Consider the following 23943-nt stretch of genomic DNA (forward strand, 5'->3'; position numbering starts at 1 on the left):
TTTTTTTTTTTTAAAGATTTTATTTATTTATTTGACAGAGAGAGACACAGCGAGAGAGGGAACACAAGCAGGGGGAGTGGGAGAGGGAGAAGCAGGCTTCCCGCCGAGCAGGGAGCCCGATGCGGGGCTCGATCCCAGGACCCTGGGATCATGATCTGAGCCGAAAGCAGACGCTTAACAGACTGAGCCACCCAGGTGCCCCTATATCTGTTTTCTTCTTACATGAGTGAAATAACAGACTAAATATAAACTTTTTAAGTTGCAATCTTTTCTTAATACACCATTTAGTTCATTATCTCAAATTTTTGTTACACAGATTCTCTAATTTTTAAAACTGATTCTGATTTTTTTAAAATAGAAAAATCTAACTTCAAATATCTTCTCAATACTTTAGGATTGTTTCTTCATCTTTATAATAAAAAAGTTTGCTAGGGTGTTTTTAAAGGTGGATATATTTCCTTATTGTTTTCTGGGTCACAGTGAGCCTGTATAGTTCCTCACTTCCCTATCTCCAAAGCTTTTTAGCTATGTCATTGATTGTATTTTGTATTCTATTAAAAAAAAAGTACCAAACCTATTATATGTGAGTTGGATCTCTCTTCTCTATATCATCTGATTGTTTTTAGTCTTTCCCTGTAATGAGAACAAACCCTTCTCCGATTATGTTCTCAACTCTAATAACTGATTTTTTTTTATCCACCATCAGTCCTTCTCATTGTGACCAATGTGGGTTTTAATTTGCTACTGAAATTTTAGCTTCTAAGTTTATTTTATTTTTACCATACTTCCTCTTGTCACTAGATCCCTTTTCTTCATGTCATATGTTTCATATCATCCTGCCCTCTTACCTAAAATGTCTTCCATGTAGTTTGCTTTCATCTTAGCTTGACCTTGACCACAGAATGTCTGCTGCTGTTACTTCCCTATGTTTTCTTTTTTTTTTTTTAGATTTTATTTATTTATTTGACAGAGAGAGAGAAAGCATAAGTAGGGGGAGCAGCAGGCTGAGGAAGAAGGAGAAGCAGGCTCCCCACCAAGCGGGGAGCCCAATGAGGGGCTTGATCCCAGGACCTTGGGATCATGACCTGAGCCAAAGGCAGATGCCCAACAATAGAGCCACCCAGGCGCCCCTCTTCCTTATATTTTCAATTTGTTTATAAGTTCACAGTTTTCTGAAATTTTCTTTTTTGGCTTTTGTATATTGACAGGTGTCAGATACTGAACCTGAAAGTTGAATTGTTTAGCTTAAATTTTGTAAATGAAAATTCAAAATAATCCATACTTCTTTACTGCCTTAAAATATTTTATAAACAGGTAAAATATTTTTAAAAGTCTAAGATTTAAAAAATTACAAACTGTTAGCTGAAATGTTCTTATTGTATGTGTGTATGTATTTCCCATTAGCTGTATTTTGCTTGCTTGATGTTTGACAATCGTACTCATTAAACAAATCATTTACAGAAGTATAATTATCCTGAGCCTTTATGATTAAATTCTCTTCCTTTTTTCTGGAGTGGTTTTTGAAGTCCTCATATTATTTATTTGTTCTCTTCCTCAACCCTTCTTGAAAGAGAACCTATCTATAGAATCATGTTCACCAAGGGATTTAGTGTCTATTTATCCTTTGCTTCTATTCCTTGTGTTCAAATTTTGTTCTCTGCTCTAGTGTGCAGGGGATTTTGATGGTTGCAATCCACAACTGAGGACCCCAGGGTTTAGCAGGTTTGGTTAGTGCAGCCTTGTCACGTTCAGGTGAAATATGATTCTTTGGCACTATGTACTGATTGGTCTGTAAGCAACTAACTCCCTGCATCAATTACTAACAGAATTCTTCTTAACATGCCATCCCTCCATCACAGAGCTTTATTTGGGGGTCTCGGGATGCAAAGTGTAACATTGAATCCCTCCTCCTCACTTTCTACTGTGGGCTTTTGACACATCACCATTTCGGACAAGGACCCAGTTATTATGTGAGTTTTCTCAGGTGTGACTATGATAAAAAAACTTTTGTGAAAATGGAAATGTAAGTTACACTGAAAAAGAGAACTGAGGCCATTTTTCTTTTATGGAGTACAAATGACCACGATAATTCTCCCTCTTTTCTTTTTAATATATCCACTGCTAGCAAAAACAGCCTGATGAAAATACCTCAGAGGCCAGCATTCTCTTTTCTCCCACGTAAGGGCAATACCATCTACATCTATGTTTCTCTGGGCCTCCAACTTGCAGAAAATTTCATTATTTAACATTTATCAGACTACTGCAGCACTGAGCATTTGGAGAACACAAACAAGATATGTTCCCTGACTGTATCTTTCCCATGAGCATTCACACCCCCTGAAAAGACCAGCCAACAATGACTTTTCAGTCTGTATTGAAGAATCAGTGGGCAGAGACTATACCTGGGGCGAGGCAGGTAGTTACTGAGTGGAGAAGATTTAGTGCCTACGTATTAAACACATGTGAATAGTTTCCATTATCAAATATAAGTGTTTTCCTTCATGTTTTTATTGACCTGATTCTCTTGATATATCATTTATTTTTCCACTTTTTATGGAATTATGAACTTAGACGAATGTGTCTCGAATATAAGAAAACAACATGAAAGCATGATAACAGCAGAAGTCATTTGTAGCAAATGATATAATAATACAATGGGGAGTGGTTGGAGATCTGAATTTTTATGTGAAACATGGAGTTAAGCATGGTTTAAACATGGCAAAAATTAAAATTATGTTGTGCAGACTACTTTTGAAATATAACAGTTAGTGGCCAAATTTGACTACAATATGGCCTTCAAAAAAGTTTCTTTTGGTTATATTTTGTCTTTTGCATGGTGGTTTTGAGATTATTGCTCATTACTATTCTCACATGTTCTATTTTTAGCCATGTCTAAGGTGAGATTTAGGCAACCAAATTTTAGAAGCGCCACAAATAATTCTTATGCTCATCTAGGGTTGGGAGTCGTGGATATAGGCAGCTGGCTAGCGTGGATGTGCTCCCCCTACCTCCAACCTAACCCCATCCCCCAAAGAAATGGTTTGCCTTCCAAGAGTGACAGTAACAGCACATCCCTGATGAGATTCATTATTTAACTGTGTGACTAAGGAGATTTGTGGATGTGGCCCATAATCACAGGGAGGCAGTTCCAAATGCTAGGAACGCTAAACCTCATCAGTTGCCATGTACCATATTCGAGGTAAGACTACGTTAATAATATGCAGATGATTCCAGTGAAGATAGAAAAGGCTCCTTGGCATAGTCCAAGAAAAAGATGTAACAAAGGGGGAAAAAAGGTGTAACAGGTATGGGAGATGTGAGAAATCTTGACCTGAGACTATTACATGATCTTGTAAGGCAGGGAAAATTAACCAGATATTTCCATGTCTTTGAAGAAGCAGCCCTTTCATTCTTCCAGCCCCCTTTGACTTGATCGTGTTCACCTAGTAGTCTTCTAATTACTAATAATATTTCATAGAAATTTTATTATTTGTCAGGGGTCTAATGAATCCAAGCATTCTAGTATAGACTTAATAGATTAAAATTAGGGGTTATAAATCAGTCCTCTACCAGCATCATTAACATGACTCAGACTTCAAAACTCTGATCGGCTCCAAGCCCACTGACAAAATTCAGTTCTCTGGCTTGCAATGTTGATGAACAAACCCTTGAGCACCCTGGGAAGCTCAAGTTTGGGGAAGGTCGGAGAGCTGTGCTAGCAGCATATTCTGAGATATCACTCTGGCATTTTCTAATTTCAAAGCCAACTCAGGAAAACTGATTTTAAAACTGTATTTTGATGGAAATTTTTATCTGGAGGATCCAAAGTCCTCACCATTTTCCCTATATTTTTTCAGGATGTGAAAACTGAATTGAAGAAATCTGTTAAGTTTCCATGGAAATGGTGCCAATTAATTTTTTCTGTTCCTCAGGAAAATTCCTTGACTTAGCAATAATGTAACTTCCTGGCAATCCCTTGGCAGTCTTGAATGTAGGGCATCTGAAACACAATCTCAGTGGGAAAATAGTTGGCTCTTGTAATCCCTTTTCCATCCAGCATATTGTGAAAGAATTAAATAATTTCTTTAACTTTCCTTAGAGAACCTGTCTAGTCCCTTTAGGAAATCTTGATTCTGACAAAAATTTCATAAAAGGGCCTTTTTTGTTGTTGTTCAAATAAAGAGATTATCATCGGTGAAGCAGGTACTGTTTTTCCAACTATACCATGAAATCCAGGATAGTTAAAGAGTAATCATTAATTCAGGAATAAGCAGTTTTGATCGCCTAGTATGTCCCATGGGCTGGATAGTCATAAATATCTGAAAAGGTTTAGAGAAAAATGATTGGAGAGAGTAAAGAAAAAAGTAAAATTGTATAATTTTAAAATCTTCCCAATTATTCTTAATTATCTCTTCTGTTCTCACATTAGATTCTGATTTCCCTGCAGACTGCAGTAATCAGGGAGGTTTTCCAACATTTCACAAGGTTTAATGTTCCTCTTCTCCTAGCAAGTAGAACAATATTCTTTTCTTTTCTACAGAATTACTGATATCCAGGGTTAAAAGAATCTAGGGAAACTGCTCTAAGGTGACTAATCTAAAACATCATCAATAAGTTGGATTTAAATATACAGAGAGAAAAAATTCATACAAAATTTGAGTAAAATTTTCATATCCTAGCCCTAAAAGAGTTTTAAAAATATACTGATTGTTGATCTTAATGAAACAAATTAGGTACCAAGGTATGGAGAGATATTAATCCAATAAAATATTTTATAATTAGGTTCTTATTTCCTTTCACTATTCTCCCCTCCCTTTTTTTTTCTGGTTACAGAAGGGACTATTTTTCTGTACATAAGGTGAAGAATAATTTGTCTCTAATAGACACTAGCAGCCTTTCCTTATGTTGCTCTCTGGGGGTAGCCAGAGGACAACTGGTAAGAGCGAGAATTCCAAGGACCTCTTCATTCCTCTTGCTATTTGTCACCTTCCTTCATCTCTGATGGGTTTCTTCACATTTCCTCCTCAATTTTAACAGAATTTAATTAAAACATGATAATTGAGTAATTTATTTAAGAATGCTTCAGGGAAATTTTCTCCTAAAGATCTCAAAGCATCCTCTCTCTTTGTTCTTTCCAAAACTCTGTGGGGTATGTGGGGGAGTCCTGATAGGAATAATCTCTACTTTGCTAATTCCTCAGGAACTGTTTGATTCTAATTGTAGAATGATCTCATATGGAGGCCTGCACTTGTTTCTTGAGAGAGGTAAAGGTACAGTGGAGGGATAATAACCTTAAAAAGATAAATCTTTTCCTTCAAATTATGAAATCACTAGAAATGGAAAGCTGTCAAATAGAGGTTTCTTTTCTTTTCTTTTTTTTTTTTTCTACATGTAAATTTGTAAGCAGTATATCTATGTGTTCAGGGCCAGAAATTCAGCTTCATCATGTGCTGCATTCAAGCATCATGTACTTAATTGGAAGAACGATCTAAGTACCATTTGAAGGGATGGATGAAGATCACTCGTTAAGGACATACCTTTGCTTGGAGGACAATCCATGACATCTTACGAGCAGGTCCACTGAGGTGGAGTGAGAAGTGGGTTCAGTCAGTGCCCAGCCATCTCTACGATGGCACAAAGGACACTGGTGGGGGCGGGGGGCGGTGTTCAGTGGCTACTGGGAGATAACCTCTTGGTTTTATTTTAATGTGTCTTTCAATAATTTACTGGTAGCAATTTCAAGGCAATGCTATCTTGGACTGAAGTTATTTCCAAGGTGCGTTGAGATTATTGATTATCAGAGCCAGCCCCCTACATCCGTCACCTTTTACATTTTTCATTTTTGAACTTTAACCAAGCGCTTATTATCAGGGGGAACATCGCAGTAAATAACCTGCTAGAGTTTCTCTTTCCCACTGGAACCAGGCACGTCAGGGAAATCTTAGAGAGAGAGGACAATTTTGCTACTGTGTGTGCTGTCTCTGTAGCTACAGTTTTCAGTTTGTTTTTGCCTGACAAGTAAGTGTTCCAAAAACTGCTAGATTGAGGGTGGAGAGCAAAAGAATAGTGAGAAAAGGGTCCAATCTTTGATTGGAGTTCAATGCAGAGTACAGAAATCCCATGCTGGTCCCCTTCTTTGAGAAATCAATCATCTGTTCCCCCGTCCCCAACCCACCCTGCTTACACTCCAGAGGCTTCTCTCTAATGGTCTATGAAAGCATGGTCTCCATACAGGTTAGAGAAGTTGTATCACTTGACCTTCCTACAGCCCTGGTAACAACATCATCAACATCACCACAAACATTCTCACAAGGTTGTTTCTTGCCTTTATTAATTGAAATAATTTTCTTGTATTAATCTAATGACAAAATTATATTTGGGCAAGACACTAATTAAAGAGTAAGACTAATCAGGCACACAATTATTTACTTCTATCCTCAGAGACTTTACCCAATATTCATAGGACTTCTTTAAATCTTACTTAGAGATTATTGAATAAACTGAAGTTCGTGTTACTACCTTGTCTCTTAAGACCATGGAACTTGTCACCATCAGATTGTCTTCCAGCTGTCTTTTGTTGAAACACTGTAAAAAAAAAAAAAATAGCACATAATATTTACTGAACACAAGCATGAAAAAGAACAGACTGTGGAAGTCTCCAGGAAACTAGAATGTGATACCTCATTTTCCTTAGTAGCAATTCTTGAATTGTATTATTTTTGAGTAGGAGGATTATTAAATTTACAATTTTCTCATTTGCACAGCTTATCAGTCATTTCAAAAAGCATTTTCTTTAGGCAGAAGAGTGTAATGCTGATGGAACACCTCATTAAACTATTTAAATCAAGATATGATTCCATTCTGATATCAGGTAAAGCTAAAAGGCGCATTTTGTTAAAAGTGATAAATGTTAAAATCACACGAAAAATTCCATTTGCACAGAAATTACTCATGCTGACTTTCTGGTGATAAGCAAGGGTAATGACGGTTTCTTCTTAAACAGATGAAAAGACTGCTGTATTTCACAGATGTAATAATAAAAAAGATACTTTATTCTTGCATCATCTAGCTAGACCTCAGACCTATTAAAGCAGCTTATTCGAATTACTTCATTATCTGAAAAGTGCTTTGTTCTCATTTATTATTTCTCGCATGAAATTCTGTGAGACAAATCAGCATTACTCACCCCATTTTGCTGATGAAAGATAAAATTGATTGTTTAATATTTATTGAGCACGCCACAAAGTTCCGTATAGCTTCTGGCATTTGTTAATGAAAAAGCTTATACCCTTTACAACTTGACTTTAGAAACTGAACATCCCAGAGTTCATGCTATTTATTTTTTATGGGTAGTCTGCATCACAGGGTTTGGAAACAGCTAGAGGCCTTGGAGATTGAGTCCAACCTCATATGTGTAAAGATGAGGGAGGTGGAAGTTTTAATAACTTATAAAAGGGCTGAGTAATTTCGCAATGATCCCAGCACTGTTGTTAGTAGAGATGTGATTTAGAGCCTCAAGCCTTTAACTTCGACCTATTGCTTGGTTCTCCACAGCACTGCTACCTCTTCTCTTCCATAACTATTTCTTTTGAAAGATAAAGAAGGAGATAGAGGAAGGGGATTCACAAGAACCCTTGAGCACTGCCAGCGTGCCTGGGTCTCTTGATCCTCTTAGCAGCTCACCAGACTTTCCTGGGACAATGGAGCTAAGGCATGTGGGAGGGAGCGAGCAGTGCAGCTGGATGGTGCTTGACCACTCTGATGGGAAGATGCAGCCCAGCAGTTGTCTTATATTCTCTGTCTTTAGTTTTAATATTCTTTAGACCAATCTATTATCAAGGTCACACCTGTGTTTAATCTGGATGACATTTTTTTGAATTTAAAAAAATTGCCCCAAATCCTATCACATCAAAAATGATTTATTAAGCATATTTAGTTTGTCAAGACAAAGAGTAGTCTGCCCTACTGTCTTCTTTCAAACAGGAAAAGCAAATATATTTTCAAAGTATGATGTGTTTAAGAAGAGTTATACTCATGAAATAACATCATTTCTGGTTGAAAATCAATTTTCTGCTTCACGTTAGTATTTGGAAAACATGCTAAATATAACTTAATGGCAAGTTCTGGGCTTGTGGTTTGTATTTTTCCTTAAATAAAATATAATGATGGATATATGGTGTGTGAGTATATTTTAGGATATTAGAAAAATTTTTACAAGTGGTGCTTGATTTTTTTTTCATTGGCCAGTTCTAAAAAGTCTTGAAAATATGAAACAGTCTTGAAATTTTAATAACAAGGGGAGTCTTTGCGTGCTTTTTCTGTTTTGCCAATATTGTTAAGATGATAACTGAAAATGTCGAAGACAAAAAACGCTGTAGTCTGGCATCATTAACATGGAAAATAATCTGAATCCAAAGATAAATCTGGACAACAAATTCTCCAAATAAAGAGTACATCGATCGATCAGTTTTAATAATTCTGCTGCATTTTGAAGCTACAGAGTACTTGGTATTAGTTTTTCCAGATTTTTGGCATTAATTTTTTAAAAATCATTTCACATCCTGTATGTGGTTCTGCTGACAACAAATGCCCAGGGTGCGTGAAATGCAGTAAATGCGACACAAGTCAACACTCTCTTTCGGTTTCTAGCCTTAGAATTATAAAGAGTGTTATTTATTTCTTGTTGAGATTTCACCAGGGTTTTCAGGGGAAGAGTCTGGGATCTGAAGGAAGATTGGGAGGGAAGTTGGATGTCTGAGAAGGATGGTTATCAAAGTGCTGATAAGAGAACTTTTTAAAAGCAGGGTGTGCATCCTGTCACACCCCACAGTACAAAGGCCCTTTCTCCCTGGATAATCTCTCTTGAAATTCCCTCTTAACTCACCCCCAGCTGCACCCATTTCAATTGGTCCCCTCCTTCCACCTACACACAAGCCTCATTTCCTTACAAAGATGCAATTAGCACATTACCAAACACACTGTTTTCTTGATGCTATGGAAGTTAGGAGGTATTTTTGAATGTGAGGTAATCTTGGAAAAAGACCTATATTAACTTGTCTCCTGAAGAAAGTGCTAGTCCATCAAAATGATCACTGACTCAAACATGCATAACAAGCTAACTCTGTTAGCCTTAGGAAAAGGATAGGTAGATATAAAATTCCAGAATTCGTTAATCTTTCTTTTTTACGGTTAATATTAGCTGAAACATTTTAAATTTACCAGTAAAACCTTTGTTCTAAAAAGCTTTATATGCTTTCTAGTTACCATGCTCACTGACACAAACCTTTATAAGAGGTAAATGTAAAATCCATGATATCCTGAGAATTGAACATTGGGTTATGGGTCATTCAGCTTTATATATGAAACTACATACTTCTGTACAAGATTTGTGGTGAATAAAAAGAGAGTCTGTTTTAAACATAGAGAAATCGGAAAAATAACAACCCACCTATATGCCAGAATGCTAACTAACTTGGCACCGGGGAAGGGGTATAGTTTTGTCTTAATGTTAACAACATATGTGACATGGGAAAATGGCTTTTCCCTCCTGGCACTTTATTTTCTTGCTGATAAAGGTGGAGCTCAGATGAGATGATCTCCGATGTCTCACTCAACTCTGACATTCTAAGATGCTACCAATTCTTATTTCCCAAGTCACTCCAGGCCCAATAGTGTCTGGATAAATTCTTAAGTATGAATTTAAATAGGGGGCTCTGTTTTGAGGAAGAGATTATTTGTACTGAGGGCCTAGACTAATAGAAAAACTAGAAAGTTAAACCACAGACCAAGGTTAATTTTTTAGAAAATATGGAGGTGATCCTGTCCCTATGTGCTTGAATTCTTGCAGGATACTATTTTTTTTTAAATCACATTTTACTGCATCAATGTTCAAAAAATGTCATTAAGGCAATTATGACATGCATCAACATTGATGACTCTGCCTCAGTGAAATCTTATTTTTCTCTTCCTACCTAAAATTGGAATTTGAGAAGAAAGGAAAATGAATACATTATTAGTAGTTGTCACCACCTTTAAACATTAAAAAAAGCCCATAGAGAAAGAAAAACAATTTTTGAAGTTCAAAATAATCTCAAACAATGCAAATGTCCCAAATACCATCCCCATTTATCTTAAATATTGGCAGAACAACTTCTATAAAATTTTCTCTAGAATAGAAATGACACTAAATGGAAAAAAATTAGCATAGTATTAAATATTCAAAACATTAAGCAAAGCAGAACTATCAGAAGAACAGAGGAGGAGGAGAAGGTGAAATATAACGAATTCACTGGTACTACTTGTCTTTCCAGGTTGCTTTTGCAAGAACATTCTTCATGTCAACTTCATTTATGGCCTATTTCAAGCAAAGGGACCCTACCGAAGCCACCCTCCTTAAAACATCTGACAAAAGTTATTTGGAATTTCTTTGTAAGTGGCTAAGGTAATGGAAAGTCTGTGCAATAGCCAAATGCATTCATAAAGAGGTGGCTTATAAACAACAAACCCCTTGATGGTCCATGCCCATTAGAAGTGCAACATAAAATGTTTAGAGCTATCACTGAAGATTATTCTCGAAACTAGAGATTTGATATAAAAAAGTGACGGATTTGTATTATGCTCTGGGTTCTCAGAATGATATTGTACACGTAGCAGCAGAGTGTTTATTATTTACTCAATAAGCTTTCATTACGTTGCTAACTGTGTAACCAACTGCATTGTCAGGCAAAGGTAAATAAAACCCAGTCAGAGTTTCCACAATGTCCTCCATTTTCATGTCTTCATTTAAGCAAAGGTCAAATGTGTCCTTAGCGCCTACTGATGAGAGAGGATAGAGATGAGAAACAATCAGGGAAGGCAAAGGTAGTAATTTGACCCCTGTAGCCTTACTCTTCCTACCTTGTTCACCCCAATCTGCACCCTGTGAAAGGTAATCACCAAAAGGTGGAATGAGGCAAAGGCAAACAAACAACAAAAAAACCCACAACACCCAAAACACTGTAAACAACCCCTTTGTCTAAGCAGCAAAAACAGGTTAAGAGAATATTCTAATCCTATAAGTAGTCACACTGTCTAAACAAACCGAAGCTCAGAGGAGAGAGGTAGCTTCTTTGCAAATTGACCAAGACAGATTGCGCACTCCTCCTGGCTTAAAACCACCATTGCATTCTGTTAGCGATAGTTACAGGTTATTAATTTGAACCAATTTATCAAACATAGGTCACCACATTTGAATAGGCACATTAGGGTTGGCATGGCCATAGACAGTGACATCAGCTACATCCTGTGAAGGCTGTCCAACTGAAGGTAGTTTACTGCCTGGGAGATATATGGAATCAGGAGTTACGATATTCTCTTCTTAAAGGAGAATACTTCTGAGATTGGTAGGGAAGGAAAGTTGGAAATCACATAACTACCGGAAGGAAAATGGCATAAACATTCTAATTCAACGGCCATATCAATTTTCTCCTACGGAGAAAGCATGAATTTTCTTTCCAGTTTGTAATGGAAACTTTAAGTCTAATAGACATGTTCCCATAAAAATCTTCTCCCCAAACAGGAAATCTTATTATAATTTTTTTTTCTCTTTCTAAGGAACTTAATTTTTACTAGAGTAGAATACAAACTGTTTTTATTTGCATATTTTCTCCTTTGATGCAAATAAGAATATTTCTATTCTAGAAATATTTCTTATCCAGGAAGTTGAGACATTCCAAAAGACAGAGAGCAGTTGGTTTGTGGAATTCTGTGTAATTAGAGCCTGAGGCCACTGCAACGAGTTTATTAGCAAAATCTCCAATCCACCACTGGGCAGGCAGGTCCTCCTTCCTCTTGTTACCAGGCAGGTAACGTGTATTGAACACCTATGGCTTGCATAGCACTGGACTAGGGGTTTGTCTCCTTCCATATGATTTCATTCCCGTTCATTGCCTGATTTTTCTTTTTGACCATTTGTATTCAATAATGATATAAGTGAAGACATTACTCTAGTAACATCCCCAGTAATTTTCCTTCTGTTTGAAAGAGAAGTGGTTTGGGTTGTTGAGAAGCCACTATAATACTCTGGAAAGTATGATGAGTTCATCTTTTGGTTCATGCTTGGTGATTACCAAAAACAACCTCTCTGGCCTCTCTTTTTATCCCTCTATCAGGAAATATTGCTATCTTAAGAGGTAACCAATAGGACCTGGTCACGCTCACTTTGAACAGGCATTAAATACTAATTCTGCTATTAAGACTCAAACTACAGAAATGCAGATTGAAGACTCAAAAAGGACAGGGCTGTCCCACTTGTTCTGTGTAGGGTTCATTATTGATAGTTCATAAATAACTTGGAAAAGTCATGCAAGATGAGATACTGGCATTTGAAACCCAAGTAAGAAGCCAAAGGCACACCAACTGAAAAGATCTAGCATGTCCTGTCTCACCTCTGTGTCTACAGAATACCCTCCATCATGGTGATTACCATTTTTGCATCCTACTCTGTTGTGCCAGCTACGGTACCTAGGTCATTTTAATTCCCATAAAAACTCTATGCAGGAGGTTTTATCCTTTTTTTTTTTTAAACAAATGAAGCAAGGTTATATCACTTGCACAAAGCCACACAACTTTTAAGTGGCTGAGTCATGATTCAAATTCAGTTTTATCCAGCTTTACAGTCTTCATGAATTTCGTGCTGGTCCCTCTGAGGAGGGTCCTCTCAGTGGGCCAAGCCCGCAGAACATCTTGTTTTTCTCCAACTGCTACATATTTAGAGGAAAAAAGAGGTACACACTAAGAGTACTGGTGAAAGATAATGTGAATTTAGGAAATCTAATGTGAGAAAAAAGACAACTCATGTGGATAGCTATTTGATCCATCTATGATTTCATGTTCAAGTGACCATTCTCTGAAGTACTCTGTTCAGATGTTTACTTTGTCTTAACAATGGAAACAACCCGTGTCATGGGTTCTCAACCTTGGCACTGCTGACAATTTGAAGTGGGTAATTCTTTGTGATGGGGCCTTTCCTGTGCCTGGTAGGAAGGATTAGTGGCATGCCTGGCCTCTACGAACTAGATGCCATTGGTACTGTCCTAGTGGTGATAACTGAAAATGTCCCTAAACATCGCCAAATGTTGCCAGGGAGGCAAATTGCCACCAGTTAAGAACTACTATTCTAGGCCAATTAAACTTCTTAAAAAAGAGATATTTAACAGACTCTATAAGCATCAAAAGTTAAGGGGAAAAAGACCAGAAATCTACTCTGCTGCTGAATGAAAATTTAAGTGCTTGATGATATTTGCATTTATTGTCACATGTAATATAAATGTCAATCTGCACCACAGTTGATTACTCTTTCTCCCTTCACTAACATGAAGGAATTGAATTTCTGGAAGATGAGACTGGAAAAGTTCTTCATTATTATGCCAGCACTCTAACAGATGGTCAGCAAAGCCCTTCGTAGGTGTCATTCAATGTTGCTGTGATGTGTTGTTGTGAGGACAGAAAACCAATCAAAACCCCTGGGTCACACAGGCAGGCTGGATTCCCTCTGAAGGACGCTTCGAGCACAGGTCTAAACAACTGTTCCTTTGCCGAGCTATACCAGCGCCCTATCAAAGAAAGGGGAGAGGTGGAGAATCACGGGGGGGATACAGGGACATTGGGCTTACAAATAGAATGATAAATATGTCCCTCTGTCCTGAGAGCATCTGCGATATACATACTAAATCCGGAAGCTAAATGACTTGGACAAGGTCACCCAGCCAGAGAGTAGGATCCAAGGCACTTGACCTAAGGCCTACTCTAATCCACTTGACCACATTTTTTCACTAACGAGGACAGAGACCATTCCGTTCTCTCACATATACAATGATACAGATTAATTTTCCTAAGAGATTCTACAAGGTCTTTTTTTTTTTCTGTTTGCATTTCAATTACATTGTATGTGATCAATTTCAAGTACAAATGAATTGCAAGTGGAAAAGTTCTGAGAGCAACTGAGTTGTACTTGACATTTTGGGGTCCCAGTAGCAGAGTAGCTCTCAAAAAGGTCATACACAACTTTGTTGCTCTGCAAAATGCCAAGGGCAACTCAGCAGCAATTGAAAATTTAAAGGGAAATTACATTCTACCCCAAACCAGTAATATAGACTCTGAAGAAGGATCTTGGTTCTATTAATTATGTGAGGGGAAAATGGGAAATTGCCCATTGATGCTGAAGAATTTTCCCCAACAGGCAGTCATCTCTTGTCATGATTTATGCATATAGTTTTACTACCAATCTATGTACACTATGTGAAGTGTTCATTTTCTTTCCTTGATTAGTCTTAAATCAAGAATTCTGTCATTAAGGAGGACTATAAATCCATATTAATTCCTCCATACTCTTGAAACTTAATGAACCTGATCCTCTGCCATATTATAGGGAAAAAAAGGTGGAGAGAACGCAACATCTGAAAGCACACAGACTTCAAAAACTTTTCATTTAAGAAAAATAAATTATTGGGCGCCTGGGTGGCTCAGTTGGTTAAGCGACTGCCTTCGGCTCAGGTCATGATCCTGGAGTCCCGGGATCGAGTCCCGCATCGGGCTCCCTGCTCAGCAGGGAGTCTGCTTCTCCCTCTGACCCTCCCCCCTCTCATGCTCTCTCTATCTCAGTCTCTTTCTCAAATAAATAAATAAAATCTTTAAAAAAAAAAAGAAAGAAAAATAAATTATTCTATTGTTGTTGTTCACCAAAATTAGGTTTAGTATGACAGGAGTGGAATGAAAAATCAGAAACATATCTCTTAATAAAAAACCATGGGTTTAGTTTTGCATTAATAAGTTACATTTCTAGGGGTGATAGTCGAAATAGAGCCTCTATTATGTTATGCTGTGTGAAAGGGATTAGAATGCTTAGCTGTATGTCAGTATCCTGGAACTTTGTCCCATTTTGTATGACCTCTCCTTTTCACATTAGGTGTACTTCAAACGTAGGATGGTTTAACTGTCAAGACAAATACCGTATGATTTCACTCATATGTGGAATCTAAAAAATAAAATAAATGAATAAACAAACAAAAAGAATCAGACCTGTAAATACAGAGAACTGATGGTTGCCAGAGGGGAGGGTGTGTGTTTTGGGGGGTAGGGGTGTAAAATGGGTGAAGGGGAGTGGGAGGTACAGGCTTCCATTTATGGAATGAATAAGTCATGGAGAGAAAAGGTACAGCATAGGGAATATGGTCCATGGTACTGTAATAGCGCTGTGTGGTGACAGATGGTAGCTACACTTGTGGTGAGCATAGCATATTGTATAAAGAAGCTGAATCACTGTGTTGTACACCTGAAACTAATGTGACATTGTGTGTCAACTATACTCAAATAAAAAAATTTATAAAAACCCATAAGATGGTTTAAAACAAGAGAAATTTAGGAACTAGTAGATTGATATATTATTCTGACCATCCTCCAGAGTGTTAATAAGGTATCCTAATGAACCACATCAATGTGGTTTTTGTCACTTTTATCATCTTTTCATCTTCATATTCATTCAATTAATATTCCTCAAATATTCATAGTTTCCACTATGAATTCAGCACCAAGCTTGGTACCAAAAGATACAATGACGGGCAAAACCAGAAAAGGTTGGTCTCTCCCTCCACTGATCTTATGGGTCTGAGGAGCAAATAAATATTAACAAATAATCCAGAAATAAATATATCAGTAAAGGAAATTTGTGGAGAGAACCAGACTGAGGTAGGTCCAAATCCTACATCTTTCTGTTCCTAATTTTATCACCATGGGCAAGACACTGAAACTCACTGAACATCAGTTTTGTCATCTGCAAAATAAGGCTATTAATGCCAACCATGTAAGATTGTTGCATGAATTAGAAATAAGCATAAAAGTTGTCTCACAATAATTGTTATAAGGAGTAGACTAAGACTATAAGGAGTAGACAAAGTAGACTTGTCCCTTTAGAGGACAGGATATCCCCCTCCTCCTTCTCCATCTCTAATAGCTTCCTTAGCCTCTGACGCCACCAGAATCCAGGAAGCACACATTTTTCCTGTAAAGTTAGTTTCTCAAAGTTATTGTCTGCCCAGAAACTGAGCAAAGACAAAGGAGAATTGCTATTAATTATAATCTATTGAGTGTATACCACATACCAAATATTGTGCTGTGTAATGGCTAATTTTATCTCACTTAAAGATTACAGCAATCCTTAAAGTAGATATTATTTTTATCCCAAACTTACAAGGAGGAAATGGAATCTCAGATATATGAAGTTATTTGCTTAAGTAATAGCAGCTGAATCTGAATACTTTCTGCAAAGCTGTAATGGGGAAACCCCGTTTTCCTCCTGTCTTCTTTTATGTGTGTCTCTTTCACTTTCACACCTCTACTGCACTCACGACACTTCACTTCAGTCACTTATGGTCACCAAATGTGCGGAGTTTTCCCCCCATCAAGAAATTCTACGACACCAATTGAGTGTCTCACCGTTTAACTCAATTCTGACACTTAGGGCTTAGGGCTTAGTCCTACAGCGTTGCTTCCACTCTACGTCAGATGCCAATCACAAGTAGTAGATTCCTAGCTTATCCACAGCTTCCGTCTAATTTGGCTACAAATTGGAGACTCCCATGACTCCCTCTTCAGGTTCAATTAATTTGCTAGAGTGGCTCACAAAACTCAGGAAAACATAATTGCCAGTGTATTAAATGATATGATAAAGGATACCGATGAACAGCTAGATGAAAAGATACATAGCACAAGGTCTGGGAGTTCCTAGGTGATAGATATGCAAATAAATATCCAGAGTACAATACTCAGGGTCCTGAGTGCAGGGGCTTCTATCCCCACTGAGCTGGGGTGTGTCAGCCTTCCTGTGTGGATTTGTTTGCCAACATGGAATCTCTGGGAATCCCCTACTATTAGGATTTATGGAATCTTCCTCACATAGGCACTATTGATCAATAAGTACATGTTCAGCCCTTCTCCCTTCTCAAGAAAATGGGGGACTAGGGCTGAAGATTCTAAGCTTCTAATCATGGCTTGGTGTATTTCATGACCAGCCGTCATCCAGCCATTCAGGAGCCCATTCAGAGTTGCCTCATTAGAGCAAAAAACCTTCCTGTCATCCAGGAAATCACAAAGGTTTCAGGAGCTCTGTGCCAGGAACTAGAGGTGGACACCAACAGACATGTTTTCTATGATCTCGCAAAAGCCAACATGATTTTCCTATATCTCTCTGGTTTATTTGCCTAGTTTCCTTGCCAGTACTTTCTTGAATTTCTGAAATAGTAAGTTGGGATTCTGCATCTTGCTTTCTTCTTCCGTCTCCTATTCTACATCCTTCTCTTTGGGCTACATTAACATACTCTGGATGTGCCAACATTCCGTTACTGCCTCTGTGCTCTGGCAAGAACCGGGGCAAATTAATGTTCTTTTAATTGAATGGATGGCTTTCTGGGAAATGATGGCAATTTTATTTAATAGAGCTGCCTGAGCTATGAAAAAGAGAAAAAAAAAAAAGAGGAAAGATGTGATGAAAGACTTTTATCCTGTGAAATGCAAAGAACATCAAGAAAGAATTAGCTGATGAGGCAATGTTTTCTTAATGTGGGAAGAGAATGATCAACAATCAATAGCACAAAAGGGAGAGGAAAGCAAGTAAATTCCAGTGAAAGAGGAAAGGAATAAATAATGGAAAGGAGAATAAATCACATTGTGTAATTGAATTAGAAAGATTTCTTATAAATGCTGAAGCGTGTCAAACTTGTGATAAGTAGGGGAGATAAATAGCTTTTAAAATTTCTTAAAGGGCGCCTGGGTGGCTCAGATGGTTAAGCGTCTGCCTTCTGCTCAGGTCATGATCCCAGGGTCCTGGGATCGAGCCCCGCATCAGACTCCCTGCTCAGTGGGGAGTCTGCTTCTCCCTCTCCCTCTGCCTGCCACTCCCCCTGCTTGTGCTCTCTCTCTCTCTGTCAAATAAATAAATAAATAAAATCCCCAAAAAACCAAATAGAGAACAAGAAAGAGCTCATGGAAAATAAGAATATGACAGCCCATAAAAGGATGAGAAGATAAAATGCAAAAAATAGAACACCGGAACACAGGAGTCTCTATTTGTGGTCCTGAGAACTCCCCAAGGACTGGGATACAGAGGACGAAGTACCACTTCAGAAATTTCTCGAATACAACTAAATTCTTGTGTTGAGCTGTTTCTCTCTTCTCTCTTTAAAAAATACTTATTGGGAGGCAGTATCCTTGTCTAAGAGCTAGTAACATCCTAGATGTCACTATGCTAGACAATCTAAGAATTTCTAATTACAGCTAATCCCTGCCTTAATAATCTAGATAATTGTTCCAGTTGACATTTTATTTTAGCTGACACATTTATTAATTTGTTATTATTTTCTAATTTTTAATAGTTCCTTGAACATTATCAGCAGAACACTGTTGAGTAAATATATTGTACACTGGAAATTATATATACTCGCTATATTTTCTTATACAAATTTCTCAAAACATAATGCTTAAGCAATAGAATGGTTTCTTTTGAACATATTAAGCACAGAGGAGTAAATGTGCTTCTTTTGGGCAGGTTCGTGGTATACATTTAAATGTTCTGTTTGAGTACTTGGTTTAAATTGTTTGAATGTATAATTGATTGCTTCTCAGTTTAGTTATCCCCCAAACATTTTGCTCAAAAAATCTCTAAAAAAGTGTCACATTGTACTCTGGATATTTATTTGCATATCTATCACCTAGGAACTCCTCAAGGATGAAGAAATTGTTTTAGCCCATTTTCTCAGTCCCTAGGGTGGTATTTTAGCCCCAAAATGCATGCAATGCACTGATAAATAAAAGTCCATCTCTCAGACACAATGGACTTGTGGACTACATCAAACCAAACAGAGTATACAAGAATGCCAGAAAATAATAGTAGTGTAAATGTACTCTGCTGGGGCTATAGATATAAAAAAAGCTCCAGGATCTGTTAGTTTTTTTATTCAGATTCAACTGAGTAGAAAATGAGAAAGAAGAATTGAAGTGTAAAATGAAGTAGAAATTCTATGACAGATGAAGTGAATCTTAATTGTTGGGGTGAAGTACAATTATCAGAGTAATTGTGGTTGTATATCTGAGATTCTAGTTTTCACAACTTTTTAGGTTTTTAAAGTTATTTTACATGGAATTAGGAGCAAAAAGTAAAGTTGGGGCAAAAGTAAAGTATTTACCTCTTATCTTGTGTTGCAAATTATTCATAGGAGTTGAGCTTCCCTCTTAGAGAATTATAGAAAAAGTTTCAAATAGAATTTCTCCACACAAGCTGTGGTTTCATGTTCTTGGATAATTTATCAAAATTATCCTTCTTTAATGAAGAATTAGAAACAAGAACCCTACCCATTGTTCTTGTTTTCTTTATTCATTATGTTTCTAAATTTAAAAATGGGCCAATAGAACTCACCTATGACTTGGATTTTTCATCTTTGGGGTTTTTGACCCCACTAAAAAGAGGACAATTCCTCCCACCCCCAAAACACTCGCACACACACACGCAACAAAAAGCATTACCTTGAGCTATGTAAGGTGTGGTTTCCTCTTTTGGAGGGATATTTGTGGGTCGAGGTGTAGGGGCAGGAGGTCTGTTTATAATAAAAGACCGACTCCCCAATTTTTTCTTTGTACTCATATTGGCCAGTATCACGTCATAGTCACTGTCTTCAGTCTCAACAAACGTGTACGGGTCTTCCTCCTTCTCCTGCTCCTTTTCATCTTCTTTCTTTTCTTCTTCTTTGGGTTCACCTCCTGTTTCTTGTCTTGCTCCGAGATCACACCAATTTTGACTTTTTTCCGTCTGGCCTTCCACCATTTTCCCTGCTTATGAAATATTTAGATGGTGGTTACTCTTCTATTTTATGCAATATTGTTGATGTCCATCTGTCACTTCCTTGAAACTCTCCCCAAATAATTTATATATACTCTCATAAATTTCAAAAAGAAAAGTACACTATATAATTTACTAACATATTCTCCTGCAGTTTGTAATTGTTAACTTTGTTTAAAGAAAAAGTTTGGGGGCACCTGGGTGGCTCAGATGGCTAAGCGTCTGCCTTCGGTTCTGGTCATGGTCCCGGGGTCCTGGGATTGAACCCCACATCGGGCTCCCTGCTGAGCAGGGAGCCTGCTTCTCCCTCTCCCTCTGCCTGCCGCTCCCCTTGCTTGTACTCTCTGTCTGTCAAATAAAAAATAAAAAATCTTAAAAAAACCAATAATGGTTTGTTTGGGCTCCTGGCTGACTTAGCCAGTAGAGCATGCAACTCTTCATCTCAGGGCTGTAAATTTGAGCCCCACTTTGGGAGTAGAGTTTACTTAAAAATATAATCTTAAAGAAAAAAAAAAGGTTTGTTTAAAACATGGACTTCTCTGAAAACATATAAATAGGCATATAAGTATTTTCCAGATAATTTATAAGGGATTTAATATCAGAAAATCGAGTGATAAAACTAAGCCTCAAATCCCAAACGCTTTGGAAAACTTGTTTTTCAAGCAGAATATGCTAAGATTTTTTTTTTTTTTTCACTTGAAGTTATTTCACCTTTCATTGGGCTTGCACTGGGTGTTTTGCCTAACATTCAATTTATCTGAAAATGACAGGGGGACTAGCCAAACATGCCATCACTTGGTTTCTTACAGGAAGTCTCACTGTGGCTTAACAAACTGAGGTTCCAAAATGCAACTCTTGATGTCTGTAAGACAGCATGAACCTCATTCTTAGATAAAGAACACTGAAAGTAGGGTTTGTGACAAGGTGGCATGGATAATCAATGACTTGAAGATTAATTCATATGAAAAGAGTAATCTTTCATGGTTTTAATAGCCAGTAAAATCTTTACATATTTTTTAAAGAATGTATTAAAATATTTTATAGCAGTTATTTAGAAGACAAAGGTATCGCATACTTTGGTTAATGAATAAGTTGGAAAACATTTTGATGGCTCCCTGCCACACCAATGAGAATTTTATTAAAAATTAGACTTTTGGGGCACCTGAGTGGCAGAGTCAGTTAAGCGTCTGACTCTTGTTTTTGGCTCTGGTCATGATCTCAGGGTCTTGGGATCGAGCCCCCTGTCAGGCTCCTCACTCAGCATGGAGTCTGCTTGAGACCCTCTTTCCGTCTCCTTCTGCCCCTCCCCACCCGTTCTCTCTTTCTCTAAAATAAATAAATAAAATCTTTAAAAAATTAGACTTTTGACCGATGTTTTGCTTAAAGCATTAATGAAAACAATAAAATGGAAAGAATTTCAGTTACTGACTGAAAAATCATTACTTTTGTGGGTTGTTCTGAGAGATTCACACATGTGACTGAAGGGAGAACTATGCTGTTTCCTCTTTGGTGACAATCTGACCAAAACAATTTAGGTTATTTATGGATATTTTAGTGGAAAAATGTAGAAGCTAAGGAGAAAGACAAGTTGTAGAGCAGAATAAAATATATATTATCTTAAGTAGTTCAGCCATTGTTCTGGGTAGGCTCATGAGGACTCCCCCAAAAGAGTCTTAAATCTGATTGTTTCAGTTAGTTTAAGCCAAGAAGTACTAATGACTACATGCCTAGCACTAACTTCCAAATCAGCATGACTTGCCTTTCTCCCTATGAATAATATGGTACTGAGATTTTCACTTCATGACTTCTGTTTCACTGACAGCATAACAGGTGAAACCAGATTAAGTGTGTGGGAAACATTTTTACAGTGTTTCATTTTTAGCGGAATGTGTCAACTATCTTACTTTTATCAACCCATTTCCTGAGCTGCTAACTCCCTTTGTTTCTCCACCCACCTTCCTTCCCAACTCTTTCTAAAGTTGGGCTTGCACCAGAAATAACACATTTTACTTTCTTATTTCTCAATGTATCAGATTCCACTTTTCATGTCAGAGTGGGGCTTGAGCATTCTTAATTTAAACTGTACATTAGTAAATAAAGTTGAAAATAAATCACTCCTATCATTCTAATTTTTGAAAAAAAAATTAGAGGAAGAGTGTGTAACAAAGAGAAGACTCTTCAAAGCCGAGGAAGCCGGTTTATAGAAGTATTTGATACATTCTAATTACAGGCTCTGTGGTCTTGGGTCTGAGTCAAAGAGGGATCATAGTGATTGTTGTCTTGCATGTGTGTTGTGAAGATAAAAAGGGACAATGTGTTCTTTATAAACCAAAAAGTGTTCTATAGTGTTTTGATTCTTGTTTTCTCCAGTGAATATGCCCATAAATCCATTATGGGGAATCTAATGCTCAGGATATGAGGAGGGGGCCTCACTTTTTTGATAATTTGAGGGCATATGAAACTAGTCTTAGAAGACAATTCTGAAGGTATCACTAGCTAAATTCAAAGAACCCATACCAAATCTCCGGCAAAAAAAAAAAAAAAAAAAGAAGTGGTAGCTTCTAGTCTTACTTTTTACTAAGACATTAATCAAAGAATTTTAAGAAAAAATATTGACATTTTATTTTCCATTTACAATATTTCCAATATTAGCCCTATGAAAGATGAGATCAAAAGTAACACTGCATAGAAAGTGTAAAAGTACAGTTTTAAAATAAAAAGTGGGGATTTTTTTGTTTTATCTTGCTTTTTCTATTTGGTACTTTTCAGAAGATATATTAGCCAATGTATACTTCTGGTTTTAGATATCTGGTGAATAGTCTCTATAGAGTAGTTTTAGACCTCCTAACCAATATACTATGCATAAAAATTTACATTTGGGAAAATATTATTTATTATTAGTCCTTTTAAGAGATTTAGCCTGATAAAAGACAACTTTGCCTTCTTAACAATGTATTTTAATAGTTATATGAAATTATTCACATCTGTAGAAAGTGAGAAAATATACCAGAATTTTATTGTCAGTGTGCTGCTTATCTATGTCTCTCTTCCCACCCCCAGTATTGATACACTTACTTCACTGATCTATCGCAATGGTCTATAAGAGCTTGGCTCATAGTAGGTAATCAATAAATATTTGTTGAATGAGTGAAAGAATCAGAGGCATGACCATGAGGTTTTCCATACTTTCCATTAAGGAGGACTCTTCATCTCTAAATACAGTGTATAACCTTAGTAAAGGTTTATGTTCATCAACTTGAACCTTTATAGAGACAGGCCCTTCAATGATGCAAATGCTAAATTTCATGGCTTCAAAATCCACCTTTTTTAAACAGTGTTTATATATATTTTGTACCCTCTAGGGCTCAACAGCTAAAAAGTATAATGACAAACAGAGTTTTAATAACAGATATTTCTTTCATCTTTCTTATTAAAACTTTATTGTAAGAACACTTTTTGAATGTGGAAAGTAGATATAAAATAGTGATCAATAAAGTGGGTGATAATTAGTGACTGTAGAGTGAACCTGGAGCTGGAAGTCTGTTAGGCTGTTGAACACTCCAGCCAGATAAGTCCAATACGGAAGCTCATCTTGATGGTACCTGCACCACCCCCTTCCCTCACGCCCCCTCCCCCCCATTACACAGGTCATTCTTGCATTTGGGAAGAAATGTAATCATAGCCCTTTAACTGTTCTTCCACTTTAGCAATATATTGAGTGTTCTTAGACTTTGGTCTCAATGCAGTGTGTGATAAACTCTTTACCACTTGCTTCCCCTGCAGCTACCAGTGGAGTGAAAGTGCCCAAGGTCATTTTCAAATCTGTAAAACATTAGCCTTTTCCTTTTGCCAGACAACTAAGAGTACTTTTTAAAAGGAAAGTTGTCATTTACTTTCCCACATGATTCTTGAGGTTCATTTTATGTGAAGGACTACAGACTCCTTCCAAGTTTTATTGCTTTACTTATTTAAAGCTTTATAATGAGACTGTTCTAGAAGAAAGGGAGGGAGGGGAGGAGGAAGGGAAGGAGGGAGGAAAGAGGGTGAAGAGAGGGAGAGAAAAGGAAAGAAAGGAAGAG

General features: G+C 37.2%; 1 protein-coding gene across 1 annotated transcript in view; it reads right to left on the bottom strand.

Moving 5' to 3' along the window:
* The window catches only part of BANK1 (B cell scaffold protein with ankyrin repeats 1), a 281977-nt gene that overhangs the window by 15925 nt on the left and 242109 nt on the right, over positions 1 to 23943 (bottom strand). Inside the window, exons 10-11 of the mRNA XM_081813132.1 lie at positions 19552 to 19854; positions 6520 to 6585 (exon numbers count right to left, since the gene is read on the bottom strand). Of these exons, the coding sequence (XP_081669258.1) occupies positions 6520 to 6585; positions 19552 to 19854 (369 nt within the window). The remainder of the gene's footprint in view (positions 1 to 6519; positions 6586 to 19551; positions 19855 to 23943) is intronic.

Source organism: Leptonychotes weddellii, chromosome 2, assembly GCF_054177405.1.
Source record: "Leptonychotes weddellii isolate Sample4059 chromosome 2, ASM5417740v2, whole genome shotgun sequence".
NCBI classification, from domain to species: Eukaryota; Metazoa; Chordata; class Mammalia; order Carnivora; family Phocidae; genus Leptonychotes; species Leptonychotes weddellii.